This window comes from Echiichthys vipera (assembly GCF_963691815.1).
Source record: "Echiichthys vipera genome assembly, contig: SCAFFOLD_118, whole genome shotgun sequence".
Lineage (NCBI taxonomy): Eukaryota > Metazoa > Chordata > Actinopteri > Perciformes > Trachinidae > Echiichthys > Echiichthys vipera.
In genome coordinates, this window is record NW_028154827.1 from 7,501 (window position 1) to 29,149 (window position 21,649).

The 21,649-nt window shown below is 48.6% G+C and overlaps 1 protein-coding gene across 1 annotated transcript; it reads right to left on the reverse strand.

The window, feature by feature from the left end:
• Positions 1-15,961: 15,961 nt before the first annotated feature.
• On the reverse strand, positions 15,962-16,831 carry LOC310966331 (coxsackievirus and adenovirus receptor homolog; the record flags this gene model as incomplete). Its single annotated transcript, XM_083940910.1, has 1 exon — positions 15,962-16,831. One exon carries the CDS (start codon positions 16,829-16,831, stop codon positions 15,962-15,964), a length of 870 nt encoding a protein of 289 aa, XP_083797036.1.
• Positions 16,832-21,649: the final 4,818 nt, after the last annotated feature.

Below are 21,649 nucleotides of genomic sequence, written 5' to 3' on the forward strand. Positions count from 1 at the left end.
GAGGCATGGATACCGGAGTATGTGGAGATGCGTCCGATCAATGTACAGAATCCGGAGTATGTGGAGATGCGTCCGATCAATGTACAGAATCCGGAGTATGTGGAGATGCGTCCGATCAATGTACAGAATCCGGGCCACTTACACCAGGACAGAGAAGGAAGGCAAGTGTAATTTTAAAGATTTAAAGACGCCAGGTCTACTTCCGGAAAGTTACCAGAAAATGTGTTTAAGACAATGTTCAATTCTTGGAATTATACGTTCATCAATGTAACCCTAACCTGTAGCTAAGTGATGCGTTTTTGTTTTAGATCGGGATGCACTTGCTACTTGCCAGGAGTGGACACCCTTCTCATGTTCCTTTTCGTCATGGGTCTTCTTGGACTCCTGTACGCAATCATCATGTCATGTCTCCATTTTTTAAAATACATTTAAAAATAAACCGTGAATCAAAGAAATTCTTTTCCGAGTCTTATTGGACTGGAGTAGAATATATGGAAGTGTATGTTGAAATTGTGGAACTAAGGGCTGATTCCTGGAAGTCAATTTGGAAATGCATTCATCCACCCACCGTGGCGCCACAGACACATGCCCAGGGCCTTTGCCTGAAATAGGGCAAGTAGCATTCATCCATGGCCATGTCTTACCTTTGGTATGTTGTTGTTGTTTTCTATAGTCCGCAAGTGATGTGGAGAGCCGCCTGGAACGACGGAACCACCTTATGGATTTGGTGAGTAGAATCCCTGGAATGTGGTGGTTCAGTCAGTGTAATATACGAAAAGGCAATACTTAACCCCAAATATAACACACTCTTTCCATAGGCTCGCCATACCGTTGGACCAGCTTCCCCGTGTAGAAACAGGAAGAGAGGGTGGATGAAGAAGATGAGGAAGCGGAAGCTCGGTCCCAAAATCGCCAAGGTGACTACGAGGGATGACGGATCTTCCTCCAAAGAAGTCGCACTTCCGGAAAGTATACCCACTTTTGGTCACCGAAGAGTACTCAACTTCAGCCCCGAATTACTTGCCATGCTCGAGCTGCTCTTCCAGAAAGAAATCGAGACCAAAGTCATCAGGAAAAGTCGGATTAGACAGGTCCTGGCCTCTGACCCAGCATTCCTCCGTATTTGCAGAAAAGAGCATTTATCTGTTGAAAATGTGAGAAATCGTCTCAGAATGATGATAGGAAATGATGGCTCTACTTAAAGATGATGTATCGTGTTGTATACAAGTGTATTATATTGTATTTGGAGAAAATAATACAAATAAAGGCTCAAGGTTCAATTCCTGAAAATGAACCTCCATGCGGTACATATGTCAGACACATGCCCGGGGACAGGTGCTTCACTTGGGGGGACGGTTCCGATGAGAACCGGGGGTAAGGTATTATTCCTGGAAGTGGACCTCCATGGGGTACACACCTCAGACACATGCCCGGGAACAGGCGCTTCACTGGGGGGAAGGTTTCGATGAGAACCGGGGTAAAGTACAATTCCCGGAGGTGTACCTCCATGGGGTAGACACCTCAGACACATGTACGGGAACAGGCGCTTCACTGGGGGGAAGGTTTCAATGAGATCCTAGGGTAAGGTATAATTCCTGGAAGTGGAACTCCATACGGTAAATATGTCAGACACATGCCCGGGAACAGGCGCTTCACTGGGGGTAAAGTACAATTCCTGGAGGTGTACCTCCATGGGGTAGACACCTCAGACACATGCACGGGAACAGGCGCTTCTCTGGGGGTAAAGTATAATTCCTGGAGGTGTACCTCCATGGGGTAGACACCTCAGACACATGCCCGGGAACAGGCGCTTCTATGCTCACTATGTTTTAGACTGAACCCGGGATATGCTCACCTTCCAGGAATCGAACCGTGACCGTGTTGAAGTTGTGGAATCACACCGATTGGTTGATGGCCAATCACGTGACTTAAAGGAAGTGACGCAATTGGCCGTTGACCAATCGGTGGTCGCTAACCCTGGAAGTGGGCGTCAACCAACCCGTTGTTACCACTTGTGTGCACTGCAAACGTGATCAGTTGATTTTGGACTTCGATGTTGCAAGGTGCTCACGGGAAAGCTTCTAAGGTAGGTTTTGTGGAAGTCTTGTTCTTGTCTTGTCATATATATATATATATATATATATATATATATATATATATATATATATATATATATATATATATATATATATATTATATATATTGTAATATAGAGTTTAGTTGTCCTTCGTTCCGGGTTAGCGATGCAGGAACCTGAACAATGGATACCGGAGTATGTGGAGATGCGTCGGCTGAATGTACAGAATCCGAGCAACTTACACCAGGACAGAGAACGAAGGCAAGTGTAATTTTAAAGATTTAAAGACGCCAGGTCTACTTCCGGAAAGTTACCAAAAAATGTGTTAAAGACAACGTTCAATTCTTGGAATTATACGTTCATCAATGTAACCCTAACCTGTAGCTAAGTGATGCGTTTTTGTTTTAGATCGGGATGCACTTGCTACTTGCCAGGAGTGGACACCCTTCTCATGTTCCTTTTCGTCATGGGTCTTCTTGGACTCGTGTACACAATCATCATGTCATGTCTCCATTCTTTTAATTACATTTAAAAATAAACCGTGAATCAAAGAAATGATTTTCCGAGTCTTATTGGACTGGAGTAGAATATATGGAGGTGTATGTTGAAATTGTGGAACTAAGTGCTGATTCCTGGAAGTCAATTTGGAAATGCATTCATCCACCCACCGTGGCGCTACAGACACATGCCCAGGGCCTTTGCCTGAAATAGGGCAAGTAGCATTCATCCTTGTCGATATTGTGGAAGTGATGATCCATGGCCATGTCTTACCTTTGGTATGTTGTTGTTGTTGTTGTTGTTTTCTATAGTCGGACATGTCCACAAGTGACGAGGAGAAACGCCTGGAACGACGGCTCTCAAAGGAGCACCTCATGGATTTGGTGAGTAGAATTCCTGGAATGTGGTGGTTCAGTCAGTGTAATATACGGAAACACAATACTTAACCCCAAATATAACACACTCTTTCCATAGGATTGCCGTACCGTTGGACCAGACTCCCCGTCTGGGAACAGGAAGAGGAAGAGGATGAAGAAGAAGAAGAGGAAGCTGAAGCTCCGTCGCAAAAAGGCCAAGGTGACTACGAGGGATGACGGATCTTCCTCCGAAGAAGTCGCACTTCCGGAAAGAATACACACTTTTGGTCACCGAAGAGTGCTGAACTTCAGCCCTAAATTACTTGCGATGCTCGAGCTGCTTTTTCAGGAAGAAATCAAGACCAAAGTCATCAGGAGACGTCGGATTAGACAGGTCCTGGCCTCTAACCCAGCATTCCTCCGTATTTGCAGAAAAGAGCATTTATCTGTTGAAAATGTGAGAAATCGTGTCAGAATAATGATAAGAAATGATGGCTCTACTTAAAGGCGATGTATCATGCTGTATACAAGTGTATTATATTGTATTTGGAGAAAATAATACAAATAAAGGCTCAAGGTTGAATTCCTGAAAATGAACCTCCATGCCGTGTGTATATATATATATATATATATATATATATATATATATATATATATATATATATATGTCAGACACATGCCTGGGGACAGCTGCTTGACTCGGGGGAAGGTTGAGATGAGAACCGGGGTATGGTATAATTCCTGGAAGTGGAACTCCATGATAATGAATACAACATTATTGTTTGAACAGTCTTTTATTTGAATATCTACAGAACTTATATTAAATACAAACAACTTTCAACAAGACGAACCAATCATTAGAACACAAGAATACAGCCTGTGAATGTTACTATACACTACACTACACTACACTATACACACTATTTACATGTTATTCGTCATCGGACTCGGACGACTCTGACGAATTACCGGAAGACGCCGACGCCGCCGATTTTCTGGAAGACTCTGACGAATTTCCGGAAGACGCCGACGCCGCCGATTTTCTGGAAGACTCTGACGAATTTCCGGAAGACGCCGACGCCGCCGATTTTCTGGAAGACTCTGACGAATTTCCGGAAGACGCCGACGCCGCCGATTTTCCGGAAGACGCCGACGAATTTCCGGAAGACGCCGACGATTTGGAGGAGTCCGAGTCCGAGCCCGAGTCAGTCAACGTCGAAATTTTGGAAGGCCCGGGTTGTGGCTCCGGATCTACCTCCATCGCCTCTGCCGGAGCCTGGCTCTCATCCTTCTCCTCCTCCCGCATAGCCTGGGTCTCCTCCTTCTCCTCCTCCCGCATAGCCTGGGTCTCCTCCTTCTCCTCCTCCCGCATAGCCTGGCTCTCCTCCTTCTCCTTCTCCCGCATTGCCTGGGTCCCCTCTTTATGATGATTTAAGAAGAAATGAATTTGGGTTAGGGCTGGCAAACAAGAATGTGCATTGGCTACAGAGCTGTCATTACACATTGAATGGCTCACCAGTATCTCCATCAGGATCCTTCCAGTCCAGGAGGCCGCGCAGGATGGAGAGTCGGACCTTCATGACCTCTTTGGGAGTCCTCTCCCCCATGACGTAAAACCTTTTTGCGGTTTCTGGGTCATGGCACATGCTGTTGTTCACAAGGCGGATCTCCTCCGGGGAGAGCATTCTGTCCGCCTGTAGGAGAGTAGGTGAACATTTTTTTTCATTTTATGCATATGACGGTACATTATAGCCTCACGTCGTTATTCCGGAATATACACTATTGATAAGACGGACATACCATTGTTGCCACGGCCGTGCGGATGTCCCGCAGCGTGGGGGCCCCTGGCAGCCCAAGGGCGGTCCAGCTGCAGGTGAAGTACGCCCCCAGCTTGTGCATCGCTGCCCCGGCCCGGTTAAAGAATATTGTTTCTGGCTGCATGTAGAAGCCGGGGAGGAACTGCCTCAGTTTTGAGAACCGTTGGAGCTGGAACATTTCCTTCTTCGAAACCCCGACCATGGCCGGCCCGAACGCCCCGACGGTCTTGTGTTCCATGACCTGGGAAAGTAAGAAGCAGAAGAAATGTTACTGTAAAGCAAGTTACGGTAGACTGACTTCCAGGAATAACACCACCATGCGGTAAGTATATAATATAAATGCCCGGGATAGGTGCTTCTATGCCCGCTATGTTTTTAGAGTGTACCGTGGATGCGATTACCTTCCAGGAATAACACCACCATGCGGTAAGTATATAATATAAATGCCCGGGATAGGTGCTTCTATGCCCGCTATGTTTTTAGAGTGTACCGTGGATGCGATTACCTTCCAGGAATAACACCACCATGCGGTAAGTATATAATATAAATGCCCGGGATAGGTGCTTCTATGCCCGCTATGTTTTTAGAGTGTACCGTGGATGCGATTACCTTCCAGGAATAATACCACCATGCGGTAAGTATATAATATAAATGCCCGGGATAGGTGCATGACCTGGGGGAAAGTGTCATTCCAGGAGTTTGACCCACATGCGATACTTACCAGAACCACATGCCGAGAACAGTTCCTGACTGAGGACAAAGATTGTGAGTGAACAGTGGGTAAGTTCAAGTTCCGGAAAAGTGACTTTGGATTCCAGGTATTCTACTTCACGAAACTGTCATCATCAATAACTAAACAAACTCACCCTGATTGTGTACGTCTGTTTGTACAGCCGGGCCTTCCGGACCTCCTCTTCCGTCATTGAAAGGAAGACGCCCTTCCGGTGGCCCGTCGACACCGCCATCATGCCGACAATCATCCCCACCACTGCGCCCAGCTTGGCGGAGCTGTTAAAGTCCCCCTCCAAGGCGGTGAAGGCCTTCGGGATTCTCTGCCTGGCCGCCCTGAGGTATTCCAGGATTTGGCCAGGTGTCACCAGAGAATCTTTAGGGGATAAAAAAAACACGACATAAGTGACTCAGTGACAACATAATTTTCGACCTTGGAAACCTACATTGGAACGCACCTGATTTTCTACGTTTGTATTCCAACCTTTGGACTACAACCTGCGCACCCAACCCCTTTTTCCACCCCCGCAACCTCTCCAGAATCGAGCCGATGACTCTGCCAGTTACGCGAACCTTAGGTATGGAGGAGGACATTATAAACCTCAGCAACGCTTCTATGTCGATGAGGACATGTCTCTGGCTCGAGGGCTTCAATTTTGCCCTCAGGTGATTTAAGTAGCTGAGGGTCGAAAAAATGGAAGTCATGAGCTCCGCAAATATGGAAATGAATTCCATCACTTGGATTTGGAGAGGACAAACCAGAGCTACATACCCATTGAGTTTGACCGTGTTGTTTAGAAAAAGTAGGCCCTTATTTATGTCCGTGCCCCCACCGGACATGTAAAGCAGGAACTTCTTAGCGTAAGATATTCGCTGCTTTAAGTTTTTCCTGTCTTTCTCGGTCTGGTTAGGCCCCAAGAGGTTCGCCTCAAAGGAGTCCAATAGAAAGTCTATAAAGAAAAGGAAATTCCGGAAAAACAACGTCAGATTCGTGGCAGCGTATGCATTTGTCCAGGAATAAACACTTTCACATTACTGACAAACATCATCTGATTCCAGGAATTCAACTCACCCAGGTTGGGGCTGAGGCTGCCGGACTTGGAGGAGGAGGAAACAGGCAGGGGAGTGGATGCTGCTGCGGGTGGGGATGAGACTCCGCGGGGAGGAGGATCCACTGGACTGGCGGGAGGAGGTGGAGGAGGAGCCCCTGGGCTCTTAGGAGCAGGAGGCGGAGGAGCCCCTGGGCTCTTAGGAGCAGGAGGCGGAGGAGCAGGTGCTGGACCGGCGGGATGGGTACTAGTAGACACCGGAGAGGGAGAAGGAGGTGCAGGCGCTCCTGGATGAGGGAGACAGGGCTGGTTTTGGACCATACCCTGCAGTACTCCAAACTCCACCACAAGCAACTCCATGACATGCTGTGCCCTCTTCAGGCGTATCGCGATGCTCTCCCCGGATGGAGGCGCCAGGGTGTGCGTCAGTGAAGCTTCCACCAGCTGTGGAGCCGCCACCGGCGGTGGAGCCGCCACCGGCGGTGGAGCCGCCACCGGCGGTGGAGCCGCCACCGGCGGTGGAGCCTGGGAAGGTGTCGGCGGGCCCGACTTCTCAAGGAGGCTATCTTTTATAGCCTGGCGTTTGGCCTTCGCCAATAGCCTCGACAAGCGCTTCCCCTGTGGGTTGAGCAAATATATTATTTCATGAAAATGGAAGAAAGAACACATGTTATGTTTTGCACCGAGTTGTATCGTACCGGCCTCTGGCCATGGGTAGCGATGAGGTGCTTGTCCAGCCGGACATAGGACTTCTGGCCCTTGCACCCCACGATGGGACAACCCAGCTTCCCTCCGTATCTCAGCGTCCTCTGGCTTATTAACAGCCGGCGCTGATCCGAATCCTGGACCCCGTGTTGGTCACGGATGTGCCGGGAGAGGCTGGCATAGCGGTTGTGGCATACGGGGCACTTTTCCTTTTTTTTTTCCTAAGGTAGAGAAATAAAGTTAATATTCCGGGAGAAATACTTCTAATTCCACGATGTAACACGTTGAAAACAACAACTAATTCAAACCGTTATGAAGTAAGTATTCCTCCGTTCCGGAAGAAATACTTCTAATTCCAGGATGTAACACGTTGAAAACAACAACAACAACAACTAATTCAAACCGTTATAAAGTAAGTATTCCTCCGTTCCGGAAGAAATACTTCTAATTCCACGATGTAACACGTTGAAAACAACAACAACAACTAATTCAAACCGTTATAAAGTATTCCTCCGTTCCGGAAGAAATACGTCTGATTCCAGGATGTAACACGTTGAAAAAAACAACAACAACAACTAATTCAAACCGTTATAAAGTAAGTATTCCTCCGTTCCGGAAGAAATACGTCTGATTCCAGGATGTAACACGTTTAAAACAACAACAACTAATTCAAACCGTTATAAAGTAAGTATTCCTCCGTTCCGGAAGAAATACGTCTGATTCCAGGATGTAACACGTTGAAAAAAAAACAACAACAACTAATTCAAACCGTTATAAAGTAAGTATTCCTCCGTTCCGGAAAAAATACGTCTGATTCCAGGAATTATCAATGCACCTGAGAGAGTGTTGTGTCTTACCTTCATGGTCGCGAGCTTGTGACACACTGACTACGCGATAACCCGTCCTTCTTATACCCTTGTAGAAAAAAAAAAAAAAAAAAAAAAAAAGAGGCCACTCCCTCTCATTAATTATACATTAGCAAGTTCATATTCCGGAAAAATGACATATGATTCCATAAATTAAACCCGTTAAAATCAATACATTTACATTAAGTTTAATTTCAGGAAGGGGACCACCGTACGGTAATTATCTAAGACACAAGCCCGGGGAAAGGTGCTTGAGTCCGTGGAAGGTCTCAATGACAACTAATGGTAAATTAAAACTCCTGAGAGTGGACCACTACGCGGTACATACGTCAGACATGTGCCCGCGGACAGGTGCTTGAGTCCGTGGAAGGTCTCAATGACAACTAATGGTAAATTAAAACTCCTGAGAGTGGACCACTACGCGGTACATACGTCAGACATGTGCCCGCGGACAGGTGCTTGAGTCGGGGGAAGGTTGAGATGAGAACCGTGGGTAATGTAGAATTCCTGGAAGTATACCTCTATAGGGTTAATATGTCAGACGCGTGCCCGCGGACAGGTGCTTGGCTCAGGGGAAGGTTTCAATGAGAAACGTGGGTAATATAGAATTCCTGGAAGTATACCTACATAGGGTTAATATGTCAGACGGGTGCCCGCGGACAGGTGCTTGGCTCAGGGGAAGGTTGAGATGAGAACCGTGGGTAATATAGAATTCCTGGAAGTATACCTACATAGGGTTAATATGTCAGACGGGTGCCCGCGGACAGGTGCTTGGCTCAGGGGAAGGTTTCAATGAGAAACGTGGGTAATATAGAATTCCTGGAAGTATACCTACATAGGGTTAATATGTCAGACACGTGCCCGGGGACAGGTGCTTGGCTCAGGGGAAGGTTTCAATGAGAAACGTGGGTAATATAGAATTCCTGGAAGTATACCTACATAGGGTTAATATGTCAGACACGTGCCTGGGGACAGGTGCTTGGCTCAGGGGAAGGTTGAGATGAGAAACGTGGGTAATATAGAATTCCTGGAAGTATACCTACATAGGGTTAATATGTCAGACACGTGCCTGGGGACAGGTGCTTGGCTCAGGGGAAGGTTGAGATGAGAACCGGGGGTAATATAGAATTCCTGGAAGTATACCTACATAGGGTTAATATGTCAGACACGTGCCTGGGGACAGGTGCTTGGCTCAGGGGAAGGTTGAGATGAGAACCGGGGGTAATATAGAATTCCTGGAAGTATACCTACATAGGGTTAATATGTCAGACGGGTGCCCGCGGACAGGTGCTTGGCTCAGGGGAAGGTTTCAATGAGAACCGGGGGTAATATAGAATTCCTGGAAGTATACCTACATAGGGTTAATATGTCAGACGGGTGCCCGCGGACAGGTGCTTGGCTCAGGGGAAGGTTGAGATGAGAACCGGGGGTAATATAGAATTCCTGGAAGTATACCTACATAGGGTTAATATGTCAGACACGTGCCTGGGGACAGGTGCTTGGCTCAGGGGAAGGTTGAGATGAGAACCGGGGGTAATATAGAATTCCTGGAAGTATACCTACATAGGGTTAATATGTCAGACACGTGCCCGGGGACAGGTGCTTGGCTCAGGGGAAGGTTTCAATGAGAAACGTGGGTAATATAGAATTCCTGGAAGTATACCTACATAGGGTTAATATGTCAGACACGTGCCCGGGGACAGGTGCTTGGCTCAGGGGAAGGTTTCAATGAGAAACGTGGGTAATATAGAATTCCTGGAAGTATACCTACATAGGGTTAATATGTCAGACACGTGCCTGGGGACAGGTGCTTGGCTCAGGGGAAGGTTGAGATGAGAAACGTGGGTAATATAGAATTCCTGGAAGTATACCTACATAGGGTTAATATGTCAGACACGTGCCCGGGGACAGGTGCTTGGCTCAGGGGAAGGTTGAGATGAGAACCGTGGGTAATATAGAATTCCTGGAAGTATACCTACATAGGGTTAATATGTCAGACGGGTGCCCGCGGACAGGTGCTTGGCTCAGGGGAAGGTTGAGATGAGAACCGGGGGTAATATAGAATTCCTGGAAGTATACCTACATAGGGTTAATATGTCAGACACGTGCCCGCGGACAGGTGCTTGGCTCAGGGGAAGGTTGAGATGAGAAACGTGGGTAATATAGAATTCCTGGAAGTATACCTACATAGGGTTAATATGTCAGACACGTGCCTGGGGACAGGTGCTTGGCTCAGGGGAAGGTTTCAATGATGACCGTGGGTAATGTAGAATTTTTGGAAGTATACCTACATAGGGTTAATATGTCAGACACGTGCCCGGGGACAGGTGCTTGGCTCAGGGGAAGGTTGAGATGAGAAACGTGGGTAATATAGAATTCCTGGAAGTATACCTACATAGGGTTAATATGTCAGACACGTGCCTGGGGACAGGTGCTTGGCTCAGGGGAAGGTTTCAATGATGACCGTGGGTAATGTAGAATTCCTGGAAGTATACCTACATAGGGTTAATATGTCAGACACGTGCCTGGGGACAGGTGCTTGGCTCAGGGGAAGGTTGAGATGAGAACCGGGGGTACAGTAATAACTCCTGAGAGTGGACCACTACACTGTGCACACCTCAGGCACGTGCCCGGGGACAGGTAATCCACTGGGTGAAGGTTTCAATGATGCCCGTGGGTAATGTAGAATTCCTGGAACCTTTTAATTTGAATTCCAACTTACCTACCTAGGGAGTTGAAAATCGAATCTGAGCAGTAAAATGATTTCATGGTCTCGTGCTGCCATCTAGTGGTCGAAAAAAAGTAATTGCAGAATCAAGTTTTTACAAAAGTCATTATTTCTCGAAAATATTCAAATTTAACGGCATTAAAACAGTTTGTTAATTATCTTTGAGTTGCGAGACATGCATTTTGGTGATTCTTACACAGTTTTATCATTTAATGTGACTTTCCTGAGCCTTTTAGACAAATTCCATAATATAAACGTCCCCAATCTGGAAATTCCATATGGAATTCCCGCTACATTTAAGCCAGCGGTTTCAATGATGACCGTGGGTAATGTAGAATTCCTGGAAGTGTACCTACATAGGGTTAATATGTCAGACACGTGCCCGCGGACAGGTGCTTGGCTCAGGGGAAGGATGAGATGAGAACCGGGGTATGGTATAATTCCTGGAAGTGGAACTCCATGATAATGAATACAACATTATTGTTTGAACAGTTTTTTATTTGAATATCTACAGAACTTAGATTAAATACAAACAACTTTCAACAAGACGAACCAATCATTAGAACATAAAAAACAACATATTTTTGAAATGTTATTCGTCATTGGACTCGGACGACGCCGACGAAGCCGATTTTCCGGAAGACGCCGCCGCTGACGATTTTCCGGAAGACGCCGACACCGTCCATTTTCCGGAAGACGCCGACGACTTGGAGGAGTCCGAGTCCGAGTCATTCAACGTCAAAATTTTGGAAGGCCCAGGTTGTGGCTCCGGCTCTACCTCCATCGCCTCTGCCGGAGCCTGGCTCTCCTCCTTCTCCTCCTCCCGCATTGCCTGGCTCTCCTCCTTCTTCTCCTCCTCCCGCATAGCCTGGGTCTCCTCCTTCTCCTCCTCCCGCATTGCCTGGCTCTCCTCCTTCTCCTCCTCCTGCATTGCCTGGCTCCCCTCTTCATGATGATTTTAGAAGAAATGAATTTGGGTTAGGGCTGGCAAACAAGAATGTGCATTGGCTACAGAGCTGTCATTACACATTGAAAGGCTCACCAGTATTTCCATCAGGATCCTCCCAGTCCAGGAGGCCGCGCAGGATGGAGTGTCGGACCAGTCTGTCCGCCTGTAGGAGAGTAGGTGAACATTTTATTTTCATTTTATGCATATGACGGTACATTATAGCCTCACGTCGTTATTCCGGAATATACACTATTGATAAGACGGACATACGGCCACGGACGTGCGGATGTCCCGCAGCGTGGGGGCCCCTGGCAGCCCAAGGGCGGTCCAGCTGCGGGTGAAGTACGCCCCCAGCTTGCGCATCTCTTCCCCGTCCCGGTTAAAGAAAAGGGTTTCTGGCTGCATGTAGAAGCCGGGGAGGAACTTCCTCAGTTTTGAGAACCGGAGGAGATGGAACATTTCTATTTCCGTAATCACGACCATGGCCGGCCCGGACCGCCCGACGGTCTTGTGTTCCATGACCTGGGAAAGTAAGAAGCAGAAGAAATGTTACTGTAAAGCAAGTTACGGTAGACTGACTTCCAGGAATAACACCACCATGCGGTAAGTATATAATATAAATGCCGGGGATAGGTGCTTCTATGCCCGCTATGTTTTTAGAGTGTACCGTGGATGCGATTACCTTCCAGGAATAACACCACCATGCGGTAAGTATATAATATAAATGCCGGGGATAAGTGCTTCTATGCCCGCTATGTTTTTAGAGTGTACCGTGGATGCGATTACCTTCCAGGAATAATACCACCATGCGGTAAGTATATAATATAAATGCCGGGGATAAGTGCTTCTATGCCCGCTATGTTTTTAGAGTGTACCGTGGATGCGATTACCTTCCAGGAATAATACCACCATGCGGTAAGTATATAATATAAATGCCGGGGATAAGTGCTTCTATGCCCGCTATGTTTTTAGAGTGTACCGTGGATGCGATTACCTTCCAGGAATAATACCACCATGCGGTAAGTATATAATATAAATGCCCGGTATAGGTGCATGACCTGGGGGAAAGTTTCGATGAGAACCGGGGGCAAAGTGTCATTCCAGGAGTTTGACCCACATGCGATACTTACCAGAACCACATGCCGAGAACAGTTCCTGACTGAGGACAAAGATTGTGAGTGAACAGTGGGTAAGTTCAAGTTCCGGAAAAGTGACTTTGGATTCCAGGTATTCTACTTCACGAAACTGTCATCATCAATAACTAAACAAACTCACCCTGATTCTGTACGTGTGACTGTACAGCCGGGCCTTCCGGACCTCCTCTTCCGTCATTGAACGGAAGACGCCCTTCCGGTGGCCCGACGACGCCGTCAGCATGCCGACCAACATCCCCACCACTGCGCCCAGCTTGGCAGAGCTTTTATAGTTCCCCTCCAAGGCGGTGAAGGCCTTCGGGATTACCTGCCTGGACGCCCTGAGGTATACCAGGATTTGGCCAGGTGTCACCAGAGAATCTTTAGGGGATAAAAAAAACACGACATAAGTGACACAGTGACAACAGGTGATTTAAATAGCTGATGGTCGAAAAAAATGGAAGTCGTGAGCTCCGCAAATATGGAAATTAATTCCATCACTTGTATTTGGAAAAGAAAAGGAAATTCCGGAAAAACAACGTCAGATTCATGGCAGAGTATGCATTTGTCAGGGAATTGAACAATTTCATATACTGACAAACATCATCTGATTCCAGGAATTCAACTCACCCAGGTTGGGGCTGAGGCTGCCGGACTTGGAGGAGGAGGAAACAGGCAGGGGAGTGGATGCTGCTGCGGGTGGGGATGAGACTCCGCGGGGAGGAGGAGGATCCTCCGGACTGGCGGGAGGAGGTGGAGGAGGAGACCCTGGGCTCTCAGGAGCAGGAGGCGGAGGAGACTCTGGGCTCTCAGGAACAGGAGGTGGAGGAGGAGGGGCTGGACCGGCGGGATTAGTACTAGTAGACACCGGAGAGGGAGAAGGAGGTGCAGCCGCTCCTGGAGGAGGGATACAGGGCAGGTTTTGGACCATACCCTGCAGTACTTCCATCTCCCCCACAAGCAACCCCATGACCACCTTTGCCCTCTCCAGGCGTATCACGATTTCCTCCGCCAGGGTGTTCGGCGGTGGAGACGGGGCCGCCACCGGCGGTGGAGCCGGGGCCGGAGGTGGAGCCGGGGCCGCCACCGGCGGTGGAGCCGGGGCCGGAGGTGGAGCCGGGGCCGCCACCGGCGGTGGAGCCGGGGCCGGAGGTGGAGCCGGGGCCGCCACCGGAGGTGGAGCCGGGGCCGCCACCGGCGGTGGAGACGGGGCCGCCACCGGCGGTGGAGCCGGGGCCGTCGGTGGAGCCGGGGCCGTCGGGGGTGGTGTCGGCGCGGCCGCCTGGGGTGGCGTCAGTGCGGCCGCCGGGGGTGGCGTCGGCGCGGCCGCCGGCGGCAGTGTCGGCGGGCCCGCCTTCTCACGGAGGCTATCTTTTATAGCCCGGCGTTTGGCCTTTGCCAATAGCCTCGACAAGCGCTTCCCCTGTGGGTTGAGCAAATATATTATTTCATGAAAATGGAAGAAAGAACAGAGGTTATGTTTTGCACCGAGTTGTATCGTACCGGCCTCTGGCCATGGGTAGCGATGAGGTGCTGATCCAGCCGTAAATATGCTGCCCGGTCCTGGCACCCCTCCATGGGACAACGGAGCTTCCCTCCGTATCCTAGCGTCCTCTGGCTGAATCCTGAGTCCTGGACCCCGTGTTGGTGTCGGATGTGCCGGGAGAGGCTGGCATAGCGGTTGCGGCATACGGGGCACTTTTTCTTCTTTTTTTCCTAAGGTAGAGAAATAAAGTTAATATTCCGGAAGAAATACTTCTAATTCCACGATGTAACACGTTTAATAAAACAACAACTAATTCAAACCGTTATAAAGTATTCCTCCGTTCCGGAAGTAATACGTCTGATTCTAGGGTGTAACACGTTGAAAAAAACAACAACAACTAATTCAAACCGTTATAAAGTAAGTATTCCTCCGTTCCGGAAGAAATACGTCTGATTCCAGGATGTAACACGTTGAAAAAAACAACAACAACTAATTCAAACCGTTATAAAGTATTCCTCCGTTCCGGAAGTAATACGTTTGATTCTAGGGTGTAACACGTTGAAAAAAACAACAACAACTAATTCAAACCGTTATAAAGTAAGTATTCCTCCGTTCCGGAAGAAATACGTCTGATTCCAGGATGTAACACGTTGAAAAAAACAACAACAACTAATTCAAACCGTTATAAAGTATTCCTCCGTTCCGGAAGTAATACGTTTGATTCTAGGGTGTAACACGTTGAAAAAAACAACAACAACTAATTCAAACCGTTATAAAGTAAGTATTCCTCCGTTCCGGAAGAAATACGTCTGATTCCAGGATGTAACACGTTGAAAAAAACAACAACAACTAATTCAAACCGTTATAAAGTATTCCTCCGTTCCGGAAGAAATACTTCTAATTCCAGGATGTAACACGTTTAAAACAACAACAACAACAACTAATTCAAACCGTTATAAAGTAAGTATTCCTCCGTTCCGGAAAAAATACGTCTGATTCCAGGAATTATCAATGCACCTGAGAGAGTGTTGTGTCTTACCTTCATGGTCGCGAGCTTGTGACACACTGACTACGCGATAACCCGTCACTCTTATACCCTTGTAGAAAAAAAAAAAAAAAGAGGCCACTCCCCCTCATTAATTATGCATAAGCAAGTTCATATTCCGGAAAAATGACATATGATTCCAGAAATTAAACCCGTTAAAATCAATACATTTACATTAAGTTTAATTTCAGGAAGGGGACCACCGTACGGTAATTATCTAAGACACAAGCCCGGGGAAAGGTGCATGAGTCCGTGGAAGGTCTCAATGACAACTAATGGTAAATTAAAACTCCTGAGAGTGGACCACTACGCGGCACATACGTCAGACACATGCAGGACAGGTGCTTCTATGCCTGCTATGTTTTACAGCGGACCGGGGGTATGCTAAACTTCCAGGAATTCGACCTCTATGCGGTAAGTACAAAAGACACGCCTCAGAAAGTTATCATAATTATCATTATCTTTTTTTATTTCCACAAATATATATATATATACATACACACACACACACTCGCATTACTCTTTATAACACAGATTTCTCTTCCACAATCGTGGGGCAAGGGTTAGGCTTCCTTTTACGGCGATGTCTCGGGGGACTTGCATCCTCCACGATCTCGTTGGGAATCTCTTCTGGTTTTCTCCGTAGCTGCTTCACGAGGAAGTAGATGCCGGCAGAGATGACCCCAATGGCGGCCAGGCTCCCCGCCGCAGCCCCTACGATCATTGCTATCGCTGGAGGTTGGGTTATGTCCAATTCCAGGAAGCAGACGTCCGTACCAACTCTATTTAAGACGGTACATTTGTAAGTCCCTCCGTCTTCCGCACTGGCATCCAAGATGGTGAGTGTGCCCGCCGTTGCGTCCAGCACCGCGGAGGTTGATTGCAGTTCCCGTGGTGGCTCTCGCCCCCAGTGATACCAGACAGGTGGCGCACCTTCTTGGGTTCCACAATGTAGCACTTTGGTTTTTCCAACCACTCCGGCCGCCTCGGTGGAATAACAACTGGCCCCGGATGGGGGTTTGAGCACCCGGACGACTGTCTTTACGCTCCGGAGGCCCGGAGCCTTCTTGACCTGGCAATAGTAGATGCCTGAGTCCAAGGGGGTCAGCAGCGTAAGCTGTATGTTGCCATCTCCTCTCCCGGGTTCCGCCGAACGGAAGTAGACTCTGCCTGTTAGTGCTTCGTAGTAGCCGTCGTAGATCTGTCCGGCCGCATACAAGAGCACCACTTCTTGTTCCATCGGGTGGCGGACGGACTTGACGGACCATTCGATCTCCAAAGGCCCGATGTCCTCGGGGGCAGTGGTGAACTGGCAGCCCAGCGTCACACTGTCCCCCACTGCCAACTCCAAAACCTGGTTGGGCTTGGTGCTTATTTCCAGTCCTGTGACCATTAGCGCCGTGAAAACCCACTGGACGACGAGCCGAAACATACTGCCGCCTGTCTGAAGGAAGAAATGGCCTCTCATCTGTAGGCAGGCATATTTATAACCTTGCATGGCTGTAATGGTAGAATTCATCTGATTGGTTGATGGCCAAATTTCCTGCTGGTGACGAAATTGGCCGTCAACCAATCAGTGGTGGCTAAAGCAAGAATTGACGCAATTGGTTGAATTCCTGGAAATGCTCATGGTATAATTTCTGGAAGTGGACCTCCATGGGGTACTTACCTCAGACACGTGCCCGGGGACAGGTGCTTGGCTCAGTGGACGGTTGAGATGAGAACCAGGGGTAAAGTATAATTTCTGGAAGTGGACCTCCATGGGGTACTTACCTCAGACACGTGCCCGGGGACAGGTGCTTGGCTCAGTGGACGGTTGAGATGAGAACCAGGGGTACAGTAATAACTCCTGGAAGTGGACCTCCATGGGGTACTTACCTCAGACACGTGCCCGGGGACAGGTGCTTGGCTCAGTGGACGGTTGAGATGAGAACCGTGGGTACAGTAATAACTCCTGGAAGTGGACCTCCATGGGGTACTTACCTCAGACACGTGCCTGGGGACGGGTGCTTGGCTCAGTGGACGGTTGAGATGAGAACCGGGGGTAAAGTATAATTTCTGGAAGTGGACCTCCATGGGGTACTTACCTCAGACACGTGCCCGGGGACAGGTGCTTGGCTCAGTGGACGGTTGAGATGAGAACCGGGGGTAAAGTATAATTTCTGGAAGTGGACCTCCATGGGGTACTTACCTCAGACACGTGCCCGGGGACAGGTGCTTGGCTCAGTGGACGGTTGAGATGAGAACCGTGGGTACAGTAATAACTCCTGGAAGTGGACCTCCATGGGGTACTTACCTCAGACACGTGCCCGGGGACAGGTGCTTGGCTCAGTGGACGGTTGAGATGAGAACCGTGGGTACAGTAATAACTCCTGGAAGTGGACCTCCATGGGGTACTTACCTCAGACACGTGCCTGGGGACGGGTGCTTGGCTCAGTGGACGGTTGAGATGAGAACCGGGGGTAAAGTATAATTTCTGGAAGTGGACCTCCATGGGGTACTTACCTCAGACACGTGCCCGGGGACAGGTGCTTGGCTCAGTGGACGGTTGAGATGAGAACCGGGGGTAAAGTATAATTTCTGGAAGTGGACCTCCATGGGGTACTTACCTCAGACACGTGCCCGGGGACAGGTGCTTGGCTCAGTGGACGGTTGAGATGAGAACCGGGGGTAAAGTATAATTTCTGGAAGTGGACCTCCATGGGGTACTTACCTCAGACACGTGCCCGGGGACAGGTGCTTGGCTCAGTGGACGGTTGAGATGAGAACCGGGGGTAAAGTATAATTTCTGGAAGTGGACCTCCATGGGGTACTTACCTCAGACACGTGCCCGGGGACAGGTGCTTGGCTCAGTGGACGGTTGAGATGAGAACCGTGGGTACAGTAATAACTCCTGGAAGTGGACCTCCATGGGGTACTTACCTCAGACACGTGCCTGGGGACGGGTGCTTGGCTCAGTGGACGGTTGAGATGAGAACCGGGGGTAAAGTATAATTTCTGGAAGTGGACCTCCATGGGGTACTTACCTCAGACACATGCCCGGGGACAGGTGCATCACTGGGGAACCTTTCTCACCATCCGACCCTGTGTACCCACTCTTAAGCCCCCCCCGGTTATATTCCGGAAATTCGCCCGCCCAGGAACTTCGCGCCCCTGGTACACCATTTAACTCTTTGTGCCCCTGGTACTATATGCTCGAATCCTGGAAGCCCAGGGTGGACTTCCAGAATCGAGTATAGAGTACCAGGGGCACGAAGACCTTAATGGTGTACCAGGGGCGCGAAGTTCCTGGGCGGGCGAATTTCCGGAATATAACCGGGGGGGGCTTAAGAGTGGGTCCCCGGGGTCGGGTGGTGGGAAAGGTTAAAGCCTAACATATAATTCCTGGAGGTGGACCTCCATGGGGTACACACCTCAGACACATGACCGGGGACAGGTTATTCACTGGGTGAAGGTTTCAATGATGTAGAATTCCTGGAAGTGTACCTACATAGGGTTAATATGTCAGACGCATGCCTGGGGACAGGTGCTTGACTGAGGGGAATGTTTCAATGAGAACCGGGGGTACAGTAATAACTCCTGAGAGTGGATCACTATACGGTTAATATGTCAGACGCGTGCCCGGGGACAGGTGCTTGGCTCAGGGGAAGGTTGAGATGAGAACCGGGGTAAGGTATAATTCCTGGAAGTGTACCTACATAGGGTTAATATGTCAGACGCATGCCTGGGGACAGGTGCATGGCTCAGGGGAAGGTTTCAATGAGAACCGGGGGTACAGTAATAACTCCTGAGAGTGGACCACTACACTGTGCACACCTCAGGCACGTGCCCGGGGACAGGTAATCCACTGGGTGAAGGTTTCAATGATGCCCGTGGGTAATGTAGAATTCCTGGAACCTTTTAATTTGAATTCCAACTTACCTACCTAGGGAGTTGAAAATCGAATTTGAGCAGTAAAATGATTTCATGGTCTCGTGCTGCCATCTAGTTGTCGAAAAAAGTCATTGCAGTATCAAGTTTTTACAAAAGTCATTATTTCTCGAAAATATTCAAATTTAACGGCATTAAAACAGTTTGTTAATTATCTTTGAGTTGTCAGACATGCATTTTGCTGATTCTTACACAGTTTTATCATTTAATGTGACTTTCCTGAGCCTTTTAGACAAATTCCATAATATAAACGTCCCCAATCTGGAAATTCCATATGGAATTCCCGCTACATTTAAGCTAGGGGACTCTAATTAGGGTTAGGGTTAGGGTTAGGGTTAGGGTTAGGGTTAGGGTTAGGGTTAGGGTTAGGGTTAGGGTTAGGGTTAGGGTTAGGGTTAGGGTTAGGGTTAGGGTTAGGGTTAGGGTTAGGGTTAGGGTTAGGGTTAGGGTTAGGGTTAGGGTTAGGGTTAGGGTTAGGGTTAGGGTTAGGGTTAGGGTTAGGGTTAGGGTTAGGGTTAGGGTTAGGGTTAGGGTTAGGGTTAGGGTTAGGGTTAGGGTTAGGGTTAGGGTTAGGGTTAGGGTTAGGGTTAGGGTTAGGGTTAGGGTTAGGGTTAGGGTTAGGGTTAGGGTTAGGGTTAGGGTTAGGGTTAGGGTTAGGGTTAGGGTTAGGGTTAGGGTTAGGGTTAGGGTTAGGGTTAGGGTTAGGGTTAGGGTTAGGGTTAGGGTTAGGGTTAGGGTTAGGGTTAGGGTTAGGGTTAGGGTTAGGGTTAGGGTTAGGGTTAGGGTTAGGGTTAGGGTTAGGGTTAGGGTTAGGGTTAGGGTTAGGGTTAGGGTTAGGGTTAGGGTTAGGGTTAGGGTTAGGGTTAGGGTTAGGGTTAGGGTTAGGGTTAGGGTTAGGGTTAGGGTTAGGGTTAGGGTTAGGGTTAGGGTTAGGGTTAGGGTTAGGGTTAGGGTTAGGGTTAGGGTTAGGGTTAGGGTTAGGGTTAGGGTTAGGGTTAGGGTTAGGGTTGGGTTAGGGTTAGGGTTAGGGTTAGGGTTAGGGTTAGGGTTAGGGTTAGGGTTAGGGTTAGGGTTAGGGTTAGGGTTAGGGTTAGGGTTAGGGTTAGGGTTAGGGTTAGGGTTAGGGTTAGGGTTAGGGTTAGGGTTAGGGTTAGGGTTAGGGTTAGGGTTAGGGTTAGGGTTAGGGTTAGGGTTAGGGTTAGGGTTAGGGTTAGGGTTAGGGTTAGGGTTAGGGTTAGGGTTAGGGTTAGGGTTAGGGTTAGGGTTAGGGTTAGGGTTAGGGTTAGGGTTAGGGTTAGGGTTAGGGTTAGGGTTAGGGTTAGGGTTAGGGTTAGGGTTAGGGTTAGGGTTAGGGTTAGGGTTAGGGTTAGGGTTAGGGTTAGGGTTAGGGTTAGGGTTAGGGTTAGGGTTAGGGTTAGGGTTAGGGTTAGGGTTAGGGTTAGGGTTAGGGTTAGGGTTAGGGTTAGGGTTAGGGTTAGGGTTAGGGTTAGGGTTAGGGTTAGGGTTAGGGTTAGGGTTAGGGTTAGGGTTAGGGTTAGGGTTAGGGTTAGGGTTAGGGTTAGGGTTAGGGTTAGGGTTAGGGTTAGGGTTAGGGTTAGGGTTAGGGTTAGGGTTAGGGTTAGGGTTAGGGTTAGGGTTAGGGTTAGGGTTAGGTTAGGGTTAGGGTTAGGGTTAGGGTTAGGGTTAGGGTTAGGGTTAGGGTTAGGGTTAGGGTTAGGGTTAGGGTTAGGGTTAGGGTTAGGGTTAGGGTTAGGGTTAGGGTTAGGGTTAGGGTTAGGGTTAGGGTTAGGGTTAGGGTTAGGGTTAGGGTTAGGGTTAGGGTTAGGGTTAGGGTTAGGGTTAGGGTTAGGGTTAGGGTTAGGGTTAGGGTTAGGGTTAGGGTTAGGGTTAGGGTTAGGGTTAGGGTTAGGGTTAGGGTTAGGGTTAGGGTTAGGGTTAGGGTTAGGGTTAGGGTTAGGGTTAGGGTTAGGGTTAGGGTTAGGGTTAGGGTTAGGGTTAGGGTTAGGGTTAGGGTTAGGGTTAGGGTTAGGGTTAGGGTTAGGGTTAGGGTTAGGGTTAGGGTTAGGGTTAGGGTTAGGGTTAGGGTTAGGGTTAGGGTTAGGGTTAGGGTTAGGGTTAGGGTTAGGGTTAGGGTTAGGGTTAGGGTTAGGGTTAGGGTTAGGGTTAGGGTTAGGGTTAGGGTTAGGGTTAGGGTTAGGGTTAGGGTTAGGGTTAGGGTTAGGGTTAGGGTTAGGGTTAGGGTTAGGGTTAGGGTTAGGGTTAGGGTTAGGGTTAGGGTTAG